The 19,419-nt window shown below is 41.8% G+C and overlaps 1 protein-coding gene across 4 annotated transcripts in view; it reads right to left on the reverse strand.

Annotated features, from left to right (window-relative positions):
• The window catches only part of Rbcn-3B (WD repeat-containing protein Rbcn-3B), a 393,934-nt gene that overhangs the window by 20,679 nt on the left and 353,836 nt on the right, over positions 1-19,419 (reverse strand). For all 4 annotated transcript variants that reach the window (XM_071666665.1, XM_071666667.1, XM_071666666.1 and 1 more), the window contains 2 exons: positions 3,212-3,350; positions 2,959-3,105 (listed from right to left, as the gene is read on the reverse strand). In XM_071666665.1, the coding sequence (XP_071522766.1) occupies positions 2,959-3,105; positions 3,212-3,350 (286 nt within the window). The remainder of the gene's footprint in view (positions 1-2,958; positions 3,106-3,211; positions 3,351-19,419) is intronic.

Genomic DNA, 19,419 nt, shown 5'->3' on the forward strand with positions numbered 1-19,419 from the left:
GCATGCCTCCACCCTCTCAATCACCATTCTCCCATGCAACTTACCACGTACGCTCAAAAATCCTGCACCAATATAATCAGAACATCCGCTTTTGTCTCCTTTGCCTTTATATAACAGCACAAAACAGGCATTCTGCCAATCCTCAGGCACTTCTTCATGATCAGTGACAGAAAATCCTTTCTAATCAGTGGATAACACTGTCAACCCCTTTCTTAAGAAATTTAGCTACAATCCCAACCATTCCAGTGGCTTTGTCACACTTAATCTTACATAAGACTTTCACTATCTCTCTCTTTTCACCAAACCAACGATTCTCCTTGTGAACCTCTATGTCCAAAACATTCCACATCTGCCACCCTATCAATGAGCATATTCAACAGTTCCTCACCTCATCTCTGACTGTTACCACTTCCCCATCTGCCCCTTTCACGAATGTTCCTAGTTGCTCTCTTGTTTTTCTTGCACTATTAACTCCTTCCAAAACATTTCATATTCTCCCTGAAGTCTGCTGATACTCATTCATCCCCAACTCTCATTTGCCCTCTTTTTCAGCCCCTGTACCTTTCTCTTGACCTACCATTCTCCATCTTAACAACCTCCCAATCACTTGCATTCCTTCCTTGCAGGTAATGCCCATAAACCACTCTTCTTTTTCATTACCAACTTAACTTTCTTATCTCAACACTCACTACCCTTTTCCACATGGCTTCCACATGGCTATCTTAACAATCTCCAATCACTTGCATTCCTTCCCTGCAGGTAATGCCCATAAACCACTCTTCTTTTTCATTGCCAACTTAACTTCCTTACCTCAACACTCACTACCCTTTTCCACACGGCTATCTCCCATATGCCACACATTTCTCTTGAACAGAAAAACAGTGCTTCTCTAAATGCAACCAATTCCTTGACTATTCCCTTAAATATGTACAATGTTACCTTTCACTCTACCTGCTAACATTCCTGAAGTCCAATAAAACTGAAAAATCTGTAAAGAAGAATGTAAACTCCTTTTTTAGGGTTGTTCTTTAAGTACTGATATACAAATATTCCATAAGGATGTTTCTAATTTCTTTTTCTTTTTTCTTTTTTTTCTTTTGCTTTGTCGCGGTCTCCCGTGTTTGTGAGGTAGCGCAAGACAAAAGAAATGGCCCAACCCACTCCCATACACATGTATATACATACACGTCCACACACGCAAATATACATACCCATACATCTCAATGTACACATATATATACACACACAGACATATACATAATTCATACTGTCTGCCTTTATTTATTCCCATCGCCACCTCGCCAAACATCCCCCTCCCCCCTCATGTGTATGAGGTAGCGCTAGGAAAAGAAAACAAAGGCTCCATTCGTTCACACTCAGTCTCTAGCTGTCATGTAATAATGCCCGAAACCACAGCTCCCTTTCCACATCCAGGCCCCACAGAACTTTCCATGGTTTACCCCAGACGCTGTACATGCCCTGATTCAATCCATTGACAGCACGTCGACCCCGGTATACCACATCGATCCAATTCACTCTATTCCTTGCCAGCCTCTCACCCTCCTGCATGTTCAGGCCCCAATCACACAAAATCTTTTTCACTCCATCTTTCCACCTCCAATTTGGTCTCCCACTTCTCCTCGTTCCCTCCACCTCCGACACATATACCCTCTTGGTCAATCTTTCCTCACTCATGCTCTCAATGTGCCCAAACTATTTCAAAACACCCTCTTCTGCTCTCTCAACCACGCTCTTTTTATTTCCACACATCTCTCTTACCCTTACATTACCTACTCGATCAAACCACCTCACACCACATATTGTCCTCAAACATCTCATTTCCAGCACATCCACCCTCCTGCGCACAACTCTATCCATAGCCCATGCCTAACAACCATACGACAATGTTGGAACCACTATTCCTTCAAACATACCCATTTTTGCTTTCCGAGATAATGTTCTCGACTTCCTCACATTCTTCAAGGCTCCCAGGATTTTCGCCCCCTCCCCCACCCTATGATCCACTTCCGCTTCCATGGTTCCATCCACTGCCAGATCCACTTCCAGATATCTAAAACACTACTTCCTCCAGTGTTTCTCCATTCAAACTTACCTCCCAATTGACTTGACCCTCAACCCTACTGTACCTAATAACTTTGCTCCCATTCACATTTACTCTTAACTTTCTTCTTTCACACACTTTACCAAACTCAGTCACCAGCTTCTGCAGTTTCTCACATGAATCAGCCACCAGTGCTGTATCAGTGAACAACAACTGACTCACTTCCCAAGCTCTCTCATCCACAACAGACTGCATACTTGCCCCTCTTTCCAAAATTCTTGCATTCACCTCCCTAACAACCCCATCCATAAACAAATTAAACAACCATGGAGACATCACACACCCCTGCCGCAAACCTACATTCACTGAGAACCAATCACTTTCCTCTCTTCCTACATGTACACATGCCTTACATCCTCGATAAAAACTTTTCACTGCTTCTAACAACTTGCCTCCCACACAATATATTCTTAGCACCTTCCACAGAGCATCTCTATCAACTCTATCATATGCCTTCTCCAGACCCATAAATGCTACATACAAATCCATTTGCTTTTCTAAGTATTTCTCACATACATTCTTCAAAGCAAACACCTGATCCACACATCCTCTACCACTTCTGGGTACAATTACTTAAGCTGGCAATGCATTTCTCAGGGTTAATAGTATCTGGACTGAGTTACTTTTTGAATCATCATAACACATGTTTCCAGATTGTTTCATTAACAAATTCTTAATTGCCTTTATGTTTCTCTCAAAGTAAATGTACTATTTCATAAGAATATCAGATAAAAGCTGCTAATCAAATTTGCTGAACAAATGAAAGAAAAAAGAATTTTGACAAATAACAGCTCCAATTTCTCCTGACATAAACAACAGATCCAATTTCTCCTTACTTGTTTGCATGGCAAGATTCCCAAGACCAAAACCTTCAGCTGAGTCTTGACCATGGTATGCTCCAATGACTCCTAATAAGATGATGGCTGTTGCTTGCTTCCTGCGGCCCTCTGACTGGGCCACCACCTCACGACAAGTTTCACCTGCTGTGGTAAAAATGCAATTAAAACTGCAAAGATGTTTAAACATACTTTCTCTCAATATGAAATTAGTATAAGTAACTTCGTATTCATATAAAATTTTCTATCTTACCATCCATCTCTTCATCATAATGATCCTCATCAAGATGTGGATGTGGCTCCATCATCCGCTCATTACTAGTGCCTCCGCTGCTAGTGTTTCCACTTGAGCCATTAGTTGCAGCATTGACTGAGGGAGTCCCTGAAGTACTCTGAAATTTTTTTAAAATTAATACCTTTATCATGCTTACAAATCATTCCAGTAAAGTGGTTCATCAGTAATGAAGACTCAACCCTAAAACTCCTTGCCCTCTATGCATCTACATGATTTTTTCATACTTGATAAACACAACTTTCTAATCATAATCATTGACTCCATTCCCATTTTCAAGGAGTAATTCAAGTTTATGTATTCTTGGAATCACATATCTGTATCAATTCTATGTGTCCTAGACACAGCACTAATCAAAAAACTTCTGCTTTCCCGTTGAATTTTAATAACTTGTTCTTCTGGTAATATAGCTTTGAATATCTCCAAATTCTTTTTTTATCTATCTATTATACTTAGTCACTGTTTCCCGTGTTAGTGAGGTAGCACAAGGAAATAGACGAAAGAATGGCCCAACCCACCCACATACACATGTATATACATAAATGCCCACACATGCACATATTCATACCTATACATTTAAATGTACACATACATATACATACACAGACATATACATATATACACATGTACATATTCATACTTGCTGCCTTCATCCATTCAAGTCACCACCCCACCACACATGAAATCACACTCCCCTCCCCCCGCGTGCATGCGAGGTAGCGCTAGAAAAAGACAACAAAGGCCACATTTGTTCACACTCAGTCTCTAGCTGTCATGTGTAAGGCACTGAAACCACTGCTCCCTTTCCATCTCTAACAACTATAAGAACATATTTTCTGTTATTTTATGTGTGGCAGGGTGGTGACAGGAATGGATGAAGGGAGCAAGTGTGGATGTGTTCAAATGTATATATGTACATGTCTGTGTATGTCTTTGTATGTATACGTTGTAATGCATAGGTACGTACATGTGTGTGTGTGGGTGTTTATGTATATACATGTGTGTGTGGGTGGGTTGGGCATTCTTTTGTCTGTTTCCTTGCACTACCTCATCAACACTGGAGACAGCAAATAAGTGCAAGGAAAAAAATTTTTTCTGTTATCATGACTTTACTCAAACCATTTCCCCAAAAATAAAGTAACTAAATATAAACTGTCCTTGAACAAGATGGTACAACCACGGAGCATAACAATGCAATGGGGGATGATGAATACTATCAGTGAATCTTCTTTGTGTTAAAAAAAAAAGGGAACTAATTGTAACCAAAGCAGAGGGTGCTAGGGACCTTCCCTCCAGTTACATCTTTTTCTAAAAACAGCAACAGAGGAAGGAGCCAAGTGAGGACTTTGCTTCAAAGATACAGGCTTGGGGTCTGAATGCACATAGTTGTAAGTTAAAAAAGAAAGAAAAGGGATATATACTATGCTTGATGATAGAAACCTGGATGTTATGGCATGAGTGATATGAATTTGAAGAGTAAGAATTATTCTGGAATATTCTTGGGTGAAGTCCAAGGTAAGTAAAAAGACAGGAATAATGTAGAATTGTGCTAAAGAGTGCAAGTGAGTCTAAGAATGATATCATTAGAGCAGAGTAGACCAAGAGATGTGCCAGGCTGTTAAGAGCCTATGCCCCAAGTAGTGTTAAAAGTGGAGAGCACAGGAATGTATTTTGAAAGCAGCAGCACTTTTTCACACTTCTGATACAAGGGATCATATCTTGGTTCTGGGGGAATTAAATGAAAATGTGGGTGAAGCAACTAAAAGGGTATAACTGGGGATCATAGCATCCTTGATATGAGAGAGGTGCTGAAAGGGGAATGGTTACTAGGATTATATGGTTCAAGAAAAAGTGCAATCATAGGCATACATGGGGGGAGTGAGAATGAGATTCAGGAGGGGTTGATGAGTTGTCAGCTGACTGACAAAGATACGAAATGGAGTTCTTTGTCTCTTCTACCAGATACTTTTTCCCCTAAGTACGGTCTGATTGCTCCTCCTGTGATGCTTGGCATATTAGGAACAAAGCATATTAACCCACGAAACTCCTCCCTCCCTCAAAGCAACTCTGCTTTCATTTCCGCTCAGAATCACTGCAAACCTGCTCTTAGTAAAGTCAAACACAATTATGTAAAGAGAGAGTGTGCTGATTTATTTTCTTGGACTGATAAATCTTTCTGGTTCTTAATAAAAAACACCTCCCTTAACTGATGTAATTCAAACTTTCCTCTATGCTAACTACATATCGCTAACTTTTAAACTACAATAGCCACTTTTTTTTGGTAAATCAATTCTCCTTAGGATGATTCACCATCTAAACCTTCTCCCCATCTCCTACTGAACCTATGCTCTCTACTATATTTTCCTTGCATATGGTCATCCTTGTATTTTCCCAGCTTCAAGTGTACAAGCCATATAGTCCTGATATAACAAAGTGAATCTTTGGAAAGAGTGCCTTTGATACAGTTCTGATCCTTATTCTCCTATTTCTTCTCTGTCTCAAAACAAACTTTTCATTCTTCTATGAAGCATAACTAGGCATGAAAGGAAATAATTCTAACCCTTCCAACTATTACCCTGTTGCTCTCATTTCTACTATTTCTGAAATCAAACTGTCTTAACCCTTCCAACTATTGCCCTGTTGCCTCCACCACTTCTATCTCCAAAATCTTTGAAATTCTCCTTACCTCTCACTTTCTCAAACATTTACAATCCCATGCCCTTCTTTCTGACCTCCAATATGGCTTTTGCAGAACTAAGTCTACTGGTGATCTTTCCTATATGACACATATCAGGTTCTCTCTCAGAAATCTTGGTGGATCTTTTGGCATGGCTCTCAGCATCTTTAAAAGATATGATAAGGTGTCACACACGTGCTTTCTAAATCTCCTTCCTTTGGCTTGTCGACTTCTCTATCTTCTGTAATGCATAGCTTCTTCTCTATTTAGTCCATTGCAGTAATCAGAGATGGATGGACTTCCCCCTCTATTCCATCAACAGTGGTGTACCTCAGGATCCTGTCTACTGCATACTCTCAATCTTTTCTCCTGAATATCTAACCCTGTTCACTCTTATGCTTATGATTAAACTTTGTGTACCTTTACCAACCTCTCCTCCCGTCTTCATTCCAATACTCATTCTTTTTCTCATATTAAACAAATCTCTTCTCTTAAATTCAAGTCTGTGCAATATCTTGGAAAGAAGAATCAATAATCTGGTTCAGTTCAATTGTGTTAAAGGTCAATTTCTACCTTTATATCTTTCTACATGTCATTAATTTCCCTCTTTTCAATGTCAAAACAAATTAATATGCTTGGAAGGACCATAATCTTCACTCTATCCAAAGAATACTATAGTCAACATTACAAAATCAGTACACATGCAGCAATCATTTTATCTGTGAGAAGCTGTTTCATATCTAATGGGGTCTTATTCACCCCACTATGAAATATTATGTGATAGCTCTTCCTTTGTTGTATGGTTGCGAAGTGTGGGCTATGGATAGAGTTGTGCGCAGGAGGGTGGATGTGCTGGAAATGAGATGTTTGAGGACAATATGTGGTGTGAGGTGGTTTGACTGAGTAAGTAATAATAGGGTAAGAGAGGTGTGTGGTAATAAAAAGAGTGTGGTTGAGAGAGCAGAAGAGGGTGTTTTGAAATGGTTTGGTCACATGGAGAGAATGAGTGAGGAAAGATTGACAAAGAGGATATATGTGTCAGAGGTGGAGGGAACGAGGAGAAGTGGGAGACCAAATTGGAGGTGGAAAGATGGAGTGAAAAAGATTTTGAGTGATTGGGGCCTGAACATGCAGGAGGGTGAAAGGCATGCAAGGAATAGAGTGAATTGGAACGATGTGGTATATCGGGGTCGACGTGCTGTCAATGGAATGAACCAGGACATGTGAAGCGTCTGGGGTAAACCATGGAAAGTTCTGTGGGGCCTGGATGTGGAAAGGGAGCTGTGGTTTCGGTGCATTATTACATGACAGCTAGAGACTGAGTGTGAACAAATGGGGCCTTTGTTGTCTTTTCCTAGCGCTACCTCGCACACATGAGGGGGGAGGGGGTTGTTATTTCATGTGTGGCAAGGTAGCGATGGGAATGAATAAAGGCAGACAGTATGAATTATGTACATGTGTATATATGTATATGTCTGTGTGTATATATATGTATACGGTGAGATGTATAGGTATGTATATTTGCATGTGTGGACGTGTATGTATATACATGTGTATGTGGGTGGGTTGGGCCATTCTTTCGTCTGTTTCCTTGCGCTACTTCGCTAATGCGGGAGACAGCGACAAAGCAAATAATATAATTAAAAACCTCCCATCTTATTAACCCTTCATGCATCACCTATCTCCAATCATCCATCTCTGTCTGCTGTTCATTCTACATAATGATCTACTGTTATTCATGCTCCTGTTGCTGATGTTTTTAATGGTGGATCTGCTGGTCTAACTTCTCCTGCAGGATTATTACTATGACTGCTGCTAATACTATTTCTGTTCATTCTGATCAAGATAATGCTGTCCTCCCTCTACTCTAAAAGTAATATTTTGGACACTCCTCCCATGAGCTGTATACAAGTCTATGTTACTAAGGCTTAAACACTCAACATGCATCAGGATGCTTCTTTCCATAATTTCTGTGAGAGATCTAACCTTCTTTCCCTCTTCCTATAACTATTCTACCTTTAAGAGTTAGTTCTACAAACAGCTGAAACCTATTTATATACTTCATTCTTTTTCTTACCCTATATTCCTTCACCCAAAATGAACATGATTAAGGCATGTTTTGCCCATGTTAGGTCAGTCACACACATACAATGAATTACAGGGAAGGTAAGCAGCTTTAAAGTTGCCTATCCTGCAAGGGAGAAGAGGTATGAGTGATCTGAACTCAATCTCCGAGTTTTCAAAACAGATGAGAGATGCAGAGTGTGACCAACACTTTATCTCAGACCGCAAAAATGGGTATGTTTGAAGGAATAGTGGTTCCAACAATGTTATATGGTTGCGAGGCGTGGGCTATAGATAGGGTTGTGTGGAGGAGGGTGGATGTATTGGAAATGAAATGTTTGAGGACAATATCTGGTGTGAAGTGGTTTGATCGAGTAAGTAATGAAAGGGTAAGAGATATGTGTGGTAATAAAAAGAGTGTGGTTGAGAGAGCAGATGAGGGTGTATTGAAATAGTTTGATCACATGGAGAGAACGAGTGAGGAAAGATTGACAAAAAGGATATATGTGTCAGAGGTGCAGGGAATGAGGAGAAGTAGGAGACCAAATTGGAGGCAGAAGGATGGAGTAAAAAAGATTTCGAGTGATCAGGGCCTGAACATACAGGAGGGTGAAAGGTGTGCAAGGAATAGACTGAGTTGAAACGATGTGGTATACCGGGATCGATGTGCAGTCAATGGACATGTGAAGCGTCTGGGGTAAACCATGGAAAGTTTTGTGGGGCCTGGATGTGGAAAGGGAGCTGTTGGTTTTGGTGCATTATACATGACAGCTAGAGACTGAGTGTGAACGAATGTGGCCTTTGATGTCATTTTCTAGTGCTATCTTGTGCGCACGCAGGGGGAGGGGGTGCCATTTCATGTGTGGCGGGGTGGTGACAGGAATGGATGAAGGCCGCAAGTGTGGATATGTACATGTGTATATATGTATATATATCTGTGTATTATCCCTGGGGATAGGGGAGAAAGAAAACTTCCCACGCATTCCTCACATGTCGTAGAAGGTGACTAAAGGGGACGGGAGCGGGGGGCTGGAAACCCTCCCCCCCTATAATCTTAAGTTTCTAAAAGGGGAAACAGAGAGAAGGAGTCACGCGGGGAGTGCTCATCCTCCTCGAAGGCTCAGATTGGGGTGTCTAAATGTGTGTGGATGTAACCAAGATGAGAAAAAAGGAGAGATAGGTAGTACGTTTGAGGAAAGGAACCTGGAAGTTTTGGCTCTGAGTGAAACGAAGCTCAAGGGTGAAGGGGAAGAGTGGTTTGGGAATGTCTTGGGAATAAAGTCAGGGGTTAGTGAGAAGACAAGAGCAAGGGAAGGAGTAGCACTACTCCTGAAACAGGAGTTGTGGGAGTATGTGATAGAATGTAAGAAAGTAAATTCTCGATTAATATGGGTAAAACTGAAAGTGGATGGAGAGAGATGGGTGATTATTGGTGCATATGCACCTGGGCATGAGAAGAAAGATCATGAGAGACAAGTGTTTTGGGAGCAGCTGAGTCAGTGTGTTAATAGTTTTGATGCACGAGACCTGGTTATAATGATGGGTGATTTGAATGCAAAGGTGAGTAATGTGGCAGTTGAGGGAATAATTGGTGTACGTGGGGTGTTCAGTGTTGTAAATGGAAATGGTGAAGAGCTTGTAGATTTATGTGCTGAAAAAGGACTGGTGATTGGGAATACCTGGTTTAAAAGGAGAGATATACATAAGTATACGTATGTAAGTAGGAGAGATGGCCTGACAGCATTATTGGATTATGTGTTAATTGATAGGCATGCAAAAGAGAGACTTTTGGATGTTAATGTGCTGAGAGGTGCAACTGGAGGGATGTCTGATCATTATCTTGTGGAGGCGAAGGGGAAGATTTGTAGAGGTTTTCAGAATAGAAGAGAGAATGTTGGGGTGAAAAGAGTGGTGAGAGTAAGTGAACTTGGAAAGGAGACTTGTGTGAGGATGTACCAGGAGAGACTGAGTACAGAATGGAAAAAGGTGAGAACAAAGGAGGTAAGGGGAGTGGGAGAGGAATGGGATGTATTTAGGGAAGCAGTGATGGCTTGTGCAAAAGATGCTTGTGGCATGAGAAGCGTGGGAGGTGGTCAGATTAGAAAGGGTAGTGAGTGGTGGGATGAAGAAGTAAGAGCATTAGTGAAAGAGAAGAGAGAGGCATTTGGATGATTTTTGCAGGGAAATAATGCAAATGAATGGGAGAAAGAGGCAAGGGGTCACGAGAAAGGTGCAAGAGGTGAAAAAGAGGGCAAATGAGAGTTGGGGTGAGAGAGTATCATTAAATTTGGTGGAGAATAAAAAGATGTTTTGGAAGGAGGTAAATAAAGTGCGTAAGACAAGGGAACAAATGGGAACTTCAGTGAAGAAGGTAAGGGGATGTGATAACAAGTAGTGGTGATGTGAGAAGGAGATGGAGTGAGTATTTTGAGGGTTTGTTGAATGTGTTTGATGATAGAGTGGCAGATATAGGGTGTTTTGGTCGAGGTGGTGTGCAAAGTGAGAGGGTTAGGGAGAATGATTGGGTAAACAGAGAAGAGGTAGTAAAAGCTTTGCAGAAGATGAAAGCCAGTAAGGCAGCGGGTTTGGATGGTACTGCAGTGGAATTTATCATAAAAGGGGATGACTGTATTATTGACTGGTTGGTAAGGTTATTTCATGTATGTATGCCTCATGGTGAGGTGCCTGAGGATTGGCGGAATGCTTGCATAGTGCCATTGTACAAAGGCAAAGGGGATAAAAGTGAGTGCTCAAATTACAGAGGTATAAGTTTGTTGAGTATTCCTGGGAAATTCTGTGGGAGGGTATTGACTGAGAGGGTGAAGGCATGTACAGAGTATCAGATTGGTGAAGAGCAGTGTGGTTTCAGAAGTGGTAGAGGATGTGTGGATCAGGTGTTTGCTTTGAAAAATGTGTGTGAGAAATACTTAGAAAAGCAAATGGATTTGTATGTAGCATTTATGGATCTGGAGAAGGCATATGATAGAGTTGATAGAGATGCTCTGTGGAAGGTATTAAGAATATATGGTGTGGGAGGCAAGTTGTTAGAAGCAGTGAAAAGTTTTTATCGAGGATGTAAGGCATGCGTACATGTAGGAAGAGAGGAAAGTGATTGGTTCTCAGTGAATGTAGGTTTGCAGCAGGGGTGTGTGATGTCTCCATGGTTGTTTAATTTGTTTATGGATGGGGTTGTTAGGGAGGTGAATGCAAGAGTTTTGGAAAGAGGGGCAAGTATGCAGTCTATTGTGGATCAAAGAGCTTCAGAAGTGAGTCAGTTGTTGTTTGCTGATGATACAGCGCTGGTGGCTGATTCATGTGAGAAACTGCAGAAGCTGGTGACTGAGTTTGGTAAAGTGTGTGAAAGAAGAAAGTTAAGAGTAAATGTGAATAAGAGAAAGGTTATTAGGTACAGTAGGGTTGAGGGACAAGTCAACGGGAGGTAAGTTTGAATGGAGAAAAACTGGAGGAAGTGAAGTGTTTTAGATATCTGGGAGTGGATTTGGCAGTGAATGGAACCATGGAAGCGGAAGTGAATCACAGGGTGGGGAGGGGGCAAAAGTTCAGGGAGCCTTGAAGAATGTTTGGAAGTTGAGAACATTATCTCGGAAAGCAAAAATGGGAGGAATAGTGGTTCCAACAATGTTATATGGTTGTGAGGCATGAGCTATGGATAGAGTTGTGTGCAGGAGGGTGGATGTGCTGGAAATGAGATGTTTGAGGACAATATGTGGTGTGAGGTGGTTTGATCGAGTAAGTAATAATAGGATAAGAGAGATGTGTGGTAATAAAAAGAGTGTGGTTGAGAGAGCAGAAGAGGGTGTTTTGAGATGGTTTGGTCACATGGAGAGAATGAGTGAGGAAAGATTGACCAAGAGAATATATGTGTCAGAGGTGGAGAGAACAAGGAGAAGTGGGAGACCAAACTGGAGGTGGAAAGATGGAGTGAAAAAGATTTTGAGTGATTGGGGCCTGAACATGCAGGAGGGTGAAAGGCATGCAAGGAATAGAGTGAATTGGAACGATGTGGTATATCGGGGTCGATGTGCTGTCAATGGATTGAACCAGGGCATGTGAAGCGTCTGGGGTAAACCATGGAAAGTTCTGTGGGGCCTGGATGTGGAAAGGGAGCTGTGGTTTCGGTGCATTATTACATGACAGCTAGAGACTGAGTGTGAACAAATGGGGCCTTTGTTGTCTTTTCCTAGCGCTACCTCGCACACATGAGGGGGGAGGGGGTTGTTATTTCATGTGTGGCAAGGTAGCGATGGGAATGAATAAAGGCAGACAGTATGAATTATGTACATGTGTATATATGTATATGTCTGTGTGTATATATATGTATACAGTGAGATGTATAGGTATGTATATTTGCATGTGTGGACGTGTATGTATATACATGTGTATGTGGGTGGGTTGGGCCATTCTTTCGTCTGTTTCCTTGCGCTACCTCGCTAATGCGGGAGACAGCGACAAAGCAAATAATATACTTAAAAACCTCCCATCTTATTAACCCTTCATGCATCACCTATCTCCAATCATCCATCTCTGTCTGCTGTTCATTCTACATAATGATCTACTGTTATTCATGCTCCTGTTGCTGATGTTTTTAATGGTGGATCTGCTGGTCTAACTTCTCCTGCAGGATTATTACTATGACTGCTGCTAATACTATTTCTGTTCATTCTGATCAAGATAACGCTGTCCTCCCTCTACTCTAAAAGTAATATTTTGGACACTCCTCGCATGAGCTGTATACAAGTCTATGTTACTAAGGCTTAAACACTCAACATGCATCAGGATGCTTCTTTCCATAATTTCTGTGAGAGATCTAACCTTCTTTCCCTCTTCCTATAACTATTCTACCTTTAAGAGTTAGTTCTACAAACACCTGAAACCTATTTATATACTTCATTCTTTTTCTTACCCTATATTCCTTCACCCAAAATGAACATGATTAAGGCATGTTTTGCCCATGTTAGGTCAGTCACACACATACAATGAATTACAGGGAAGGTAAGCAGCTTTAAAGTTGCCTATCCTGCAAGGGAGAAGAGGTATGAGTGATCTGAACTCAATCTCTGAGTTTTCAAAACAGATGAGAGATGCAGAGTGTGACCAACACTTTATCTCAGACCGCAAAAATGGGTATGTTTGAAGGAATAGTGGTTCCAGCAATGTTATATGGTTGCGAGGTGTGGGCTATAGATAGGGTTGTGTGGAGGAGGGTGGATGTGTTGGAAATGAAATGTTTGAGGACAATATCTGGTGTGAAGTGGTTTGATCGAGTAAGTAATGAAAGGGTAAGAGATATGTGTGGTAATAAAAAGAGTGTGGTTGAGAGAGCAGATGAGGGTGTATTGAAATAGTTTGATCACATGGAGAGAACGAGTGAGGAAAGATTGACAAAAAAGATATATGTGTCAGAGGTGCAGGGAATGAGGAGAAGTAGGAGACCAAATTGGAGGCAGAAGGATGGAGTAAAAAAGATTTCGAGTGATCAGGGCCTGAACATACAGGAGGGTGAAAGGTGTGCAAGGAATAGACTGAGTTGAAACGATGTGGTATACCGGGATCGATGCGCAGTCAATGGACATGTGAAGCGTCTGGGGTAAACCATGGAAAGTTTTGTGGGGCCTGGATGTGGAAAGGGAGCTGTTGGTTTTGGTGCATTATACATGACAGCTAGAGACTGAGTGTGAACGAATGTGGCCTTTGATGTCATTTTCTAGTGCTATCTTGTGCGCACGCAGGGGGAGGGGGTGCCATTTCATGTGTGGCGGGGTGGCGACAGGAATGGATGAAGGCCGCAAGTGTGGATATGTACATGTGTATATATGTATATATATCTGTGTATTATCCCTGGGGATAGGGGAGAAAGAATACTTCCCACGCATTCCTCACGTGTCGTAGAAGGTGACTAAAGGGGACGGGAGCGGGGGGCTGGAAACCCTCCCCCCCTATAATCTTAACTTTCTAAAAGGGGAAACAGAGAGGAGTCACGCGGGGAGTGCTCATCCTCCTCGAAGGCTCAGATTGGGGTGTCTAAATGTGTGTGGATGTGACCAAGATGAGAAAAAAGGAGAGATAGGTAGTATGTTTGAGGAAAGGAACCTGGAAGTTTTGGCTCTGAGTGAAACGAAGCTCAAGGGTGAAGGGGAAGAGTGGTTTGGGAATGTCTTGGGAATAAAGTCAGGGGTTAGTGAGAAGACAAGAGCAAGGGAAGGAGTAGCACTACTCCTGAAACAGGAGTTGTGGGAGTATGTGATAGAATGTAAGAAAGTAAATTCTCGATTAATATGGGTAAAACTGAAAGTGGATGGAGAGAGATGGGTGATTATTGGTGCATATGCACCTGGGCATGAGAAGAAAGATCATGAGAGGCAAGTGTTTTGGGAGCAGCTGAGTCAGTGTGTTAATAGTTTTGATGCACGAGACCTGGTTATAATGATGGGTGATTTGAATGCAAAGGTGAGTAATGTGGCAGTTGAGGGAATAATTGGTGTACGTGGGGTGTTCAGTGTTGTAAATGGAAATGGTGAAGAGCTTGTAGATTTATGTGCTGAAAAAGGACTGGTGATTGGGAATACCTGGTTTAAAAGGAGAGATATACATAAGTATACGTATGTAAGTAGGAGAGATGGCCTGACAGCGTTATTGGATTATGTGTTAATTGATAGGCACGCAAAAGAGAGACTTTTGGATGTTAATGTGCTGAGAGGTGCAACTGGAGGGATGTCTGATCATTATCTTGTGGAGGCGAAGGGGAAGATTTGTAGAGGTTTTCAGAAAAGAAGAGAGAATGTTGGGGTGAAAAGAGTGGTGAGAGTAAGTGAACTTGGAAAGGAGACTTGTGTGAGGAAGTACCAGGAGAGACTGAGTACAGAATGGAAAAAGGTGAGAACAAAGGAGGTAAGGGGAGTGGGAGAGGAATGGGATGTATTTAGGGAAGCAGTGATGGCTTGTGCAAAAGATGCTTGTGGCATGAGAAGCGTGGGAGGTGGGCAGATTAGAAAGGGTAGTGAGTGGTGGGATGAAGAAGTAAGAGCATTAGCGAAAGAGAAGAGAGAGGCATTTGGATGATTTTGCAGGGAAATAATGCAATGAATGGGAGATGTATAAAAGAAAGAGGCAAGAGGTCACGAGAAAGGTGCAAGAGGTGAAAAAGAGGGCAAATGAGAGTTGGGGTGAGAGAGTATCATTAAATTTGGTGGAGAATAAAAAGTGCGTAAGACAAGGGAACAAATGGGAACTTCAGTGAAGAAGGTAAGGGGATGTGATAACAAGTAGTGGTGATGTGAGAAGGAGATGGAGTGAGTATTTTGAGGGTTTGTTGAATGTGTTTGATGATAGAGTGGCAGATATAGGATGTTTTGGTCGAGGTGGTGTGCAAAGTGAGAGGGTTAGGGAGAATGATTGGGTAAACAGAGAAGAGGTAGTAAAAGCTTTGCAGAAGATGAAAGCCAGTAAGGCAGCGGGTTTGGATGGTACTGCAGTGGAATTTATCATAAAAGGGGGTGACTGTATTGTTGACTGGTTGGTAAGGTTATTTCATGTATGTATGCCTCATGGTGAGGTGCCTGAGGATTGGCGGAATGCTTGCATAGTGCCATTGTACAAAGGCAAAGGGGATAAAAGTGAGTGCTCAAATTACAGAGGTATAAGTTTGTTGAGTATTCCTGGGAAATTCTGTGGGAGGGTATTGACTGAGAGGGTGAAGGCATGTACAGAGTATCAGATTGGTGAAGAGCAGTGTGGTTTCAGAACTGGTAGAGGATGTGTGGATCAGGTGTTTGCTTTGAAAAATGTGTGTGAGAAATACTTAGAAAAGCAAATGGATTTGTATGTAGCATTTATGGATCTGGAGAAGGCATATGATAGAGTTGATAGAGATGCTCTGTGGAAGGTATTAAGAATATATGGTGTGCGAGGCAAGTTGTTAGAAGCAGTGAAAAGTTTTTATCGGGGATGTAAGGCATGTGTACATGTAGGAAGAGAGGAAAGTGATTAGTTCTCAGTGAATGTAGGTTTGCAGCAGGGGTGTGTGATGTCTCCATGGTTGTTTAATTTGTTTATGGATGGGGTTGTTAGGGAGGTGAATGCAAGAGTTTTGGAAAGAGGGGCAAATATGCAGTCTGTTGTGGATCAAAGAGCTTCAGAAGTGAGTCAGTTGTTGTTTGCTGATGATACAGCGCTGGTGGCTGATTCATGTGAGAAACTGCAGAAGCTGGTGACTGAGTTTGGTAAAGTGTGTGAAAGAAGAAAGTTAAGAGTAAATGTGAATAAGAGAAAGGTTATTAGGTACAGTAGGGTTGAGGGACAAGTCAACTGGGAGGTAAGTTTGAATGGAGAAAAACTGGAGGAAGTGAAGTGTTTTAGATATCTGGGAGTGGATTTGGCAGCGGATGGAACCATGGAAGTGGAAGTGAATCACAGGATGGGGAGGGGGTAAAAGTTCAGGGAGCCTTGAAGAATGTTTGGAAGTTGAGAACATTATCTCGGAAAGCAAAAATGGGTATGTTTGATATGTTTGAAGGAATAGTGGTTCCAACAATGTTATATGGTTGTGAGGCATGAGCTATGGATAGAGTTGTGTGCAGGAGGATGGATGTGCTGGAAATGAGATGTTTGAGGACAATATGTGGTGTGAGGTGGTTTGATCGAGTAAGTAATAATAGGATAAGAGAGATGTGTGGTAATAAAAAGAGTGTGGTTGAGAGAGCAGAAGAGGGTGTTTTGAGATGGTTTGGTCACATGGAGAGAATGAGTGAGGAAAGATTGACCAAGAGAATATATGTGTCAGAGGTGGAGAGAACAAGGAGAAGTGGGAGACCAAATTGGAGGTGGAAAGATGGAGTGAAAAAGATTTTGAGTAATTGGGGCCTGAACATGCAGGAAGGTGAAAGGCTTGCAAGGAATAGAGTGAATTGGAACAATGTGGTATACCTGGGTCAACATGCTGTCAATGGATTGAACCAGGGCATGTGAAGTGTCTGGGGTAAACCATGGAAAGTTCTGTGCGGCCTGGATGTGGAAAGGGAGCTGTGGTTTCGGGCATTATTACATGACAGCTAGAGACTGAGTGTGAACGAATGTGGCCTTTGTTGTCTTTTCCTAGCGCTACCTTGCGCACATGAGGGGGGGTTGTTATTTCATGTGTGGCAGGGTGGCGATGGGAATGAGTAAAGGCAGGCAGTATGAATTATGTACAAGTACATATATGTATATGTCTGTGTGTGTATATATATGTATACGTTTAGATGTATAGGTATGTACATGTGTGTGTGGATGTGTATGTATATACATGTATATGTGGGTGGGTTGGGCCATTCTTTCATGTGTTTCCTTGCGCTACCTTGCTAACGCAGAAGACAGCGACAAAGAAAAATAAATAAAAAAAATAAATTATCTATTCATTCATTCATTTAATTTGCTTTGTCGCTGTCTCCCACGTTTGCGAGGTAGCGCAAGGAAACAGACGAAAGAAATGGCCCAATCCACCAACATACACATGTATATACATACACGTCCACACATGCAAATATACATACCTATACATCTCAATGTACACATATATATACACACACAGACATATACATATATACACATGAACATAATTCATACTGTCTGCCTTTATTCCTTCCCATCGCCACCTCGCCACACATGGAATAACATCCCCCTCCCCCTCATGTGTGCGAGGTAGCGCTAGGAAAAGACAACAAAGGCCACATTCGTTCACACTCAGTCTCTAGCTGTCATGTAATAATGCCCGAAACCACAGCTCCCTTTCCACATCTAGGCCCCACACAACTTTCTATGGTTTACCCCAGACGCTTCACGTGCCCTGATTCAATCCACTGACAGCACGTCGACCCCGGTATACCACATCGATCCAATTCACTCTATTCCTTGCCCGCCTTTCACCTTCCTGCATGTTCAGGCCCCAATCACTCAAAATCTTTTTCACTCCATCTTTCCACCTCCAATTTGGTCTCCCACTTCTCGTTCCCTCCACCTCTGACACATATATCCACTTGGTTAATCTTTCCTCACTCATTCTCTCCATGTGACCAAATCATTTCAAAACACCCTCTTCTGCTCTCTCAACCACACTCTTTTTATTTCCACACATCTCTCTTACCCTTACATCACTTACTCGATCAAACCACCTCACACCACATATTGTCCTCAAACATCTCATTTCCAGCACATCTACCCTCCTGCACACAACTCTATCCGTAGCCCACGCCTCGCAACCATACAACATTGTTGGAACCACTATTCCTTCAAACATACCCATATTTGCTTTCCAAGATAATGTTCTCGACTTCCACACATTCTTCAAGGCTCCCAGGATTTTCGCCCCCTCCCCCACCCTATGATTCACTTCCGCTTTCATGGTTCCATCCGCTGCCAGATCCACTCCCAGATATCTAAAACACTTTACTTCCTCCAGTTTTTCTCCATTCAAACTTACCTCCCAATTGACTTGACTCTCAACCCTACTGTACCTAATAACCTTGCTCTTATTCACATTTACTCTCAACTTTCTTCTTTCACACACTTTACCAAACTCAGTCACCAGCTTCTGTAGTTTCTCACATGAATCAGCCACCAGTGCTGTATCATCAGCGAACAACAACTGACTCACTTCCCAAACTCTCTCATCCCCAACAGACTGCATACTTGCCCCTCTTTCCAAAACTCTTGCATTCACCTCCCTAACAACCCCATCCATAAACAAATTAAACAACCATGGAGACATCACACACCCCTGCTGCAAACCTACATTCACTGAGAACCAATCACTTTCCTCTCTTCCTACACGTACACATGCCTTACATCCTCGATAAAAACTTTTCACTGCTTCTAACAACTTGCCTCCCACACCAAGTATTCTTAATACCTTCCACAGAGCATCTCTATCAACTCTTATCATATGCCTTCTCCAGATCCATAAATGCTACATACAAATCCATTTGCTTTTCTAAGTTTTTCTCACATACATTCTTCAAAGCAAACACCTGATCCAAACATCCTCTACCACTTCTGAAACCACACTGCTCTTCCCCAATCTGATGCTCTGTACATGCCTTCACCCTCTCAATCAATACCCTCCCATATATATATATATAAAAATAAATATATATATATCTGTGTATGTATATGTATGTATATGTTGAAATGTATAGGTACTTATATGTGCGTGTGTGGGCATATATGTATATACCTGTGTATGTGGGTGGATTGGGCCATTCTTTTGTCTGGTTCCTTGCGCTACCTTGCTAATGTGGGAGACAGCGACTAAATATAATAATAAAAAAAAAAAAGCATGTATATGTGCATGTGTGGGCATTTATGTACATATACGTGTATTTAAGTGGATGGGCCATTCTTTTTCTGTTTCCTGGTGCTACCTTGCTGATGTAGG

This window comes from Panulirus ornatus, chromosome 11 (assembly GCF_036320965.1).
Source record: "Panulirus ornatus isolate Po-2019 chromosome 11, ASM3632096v1, whole genome shotgun sequence".
NCBI classification, from domain to species: Eukaryota; Metazoa; Arthropoda; class Malacostraca; order Decapoda; family Palinuridae; genus Panulirus; species Panulirus ornatus.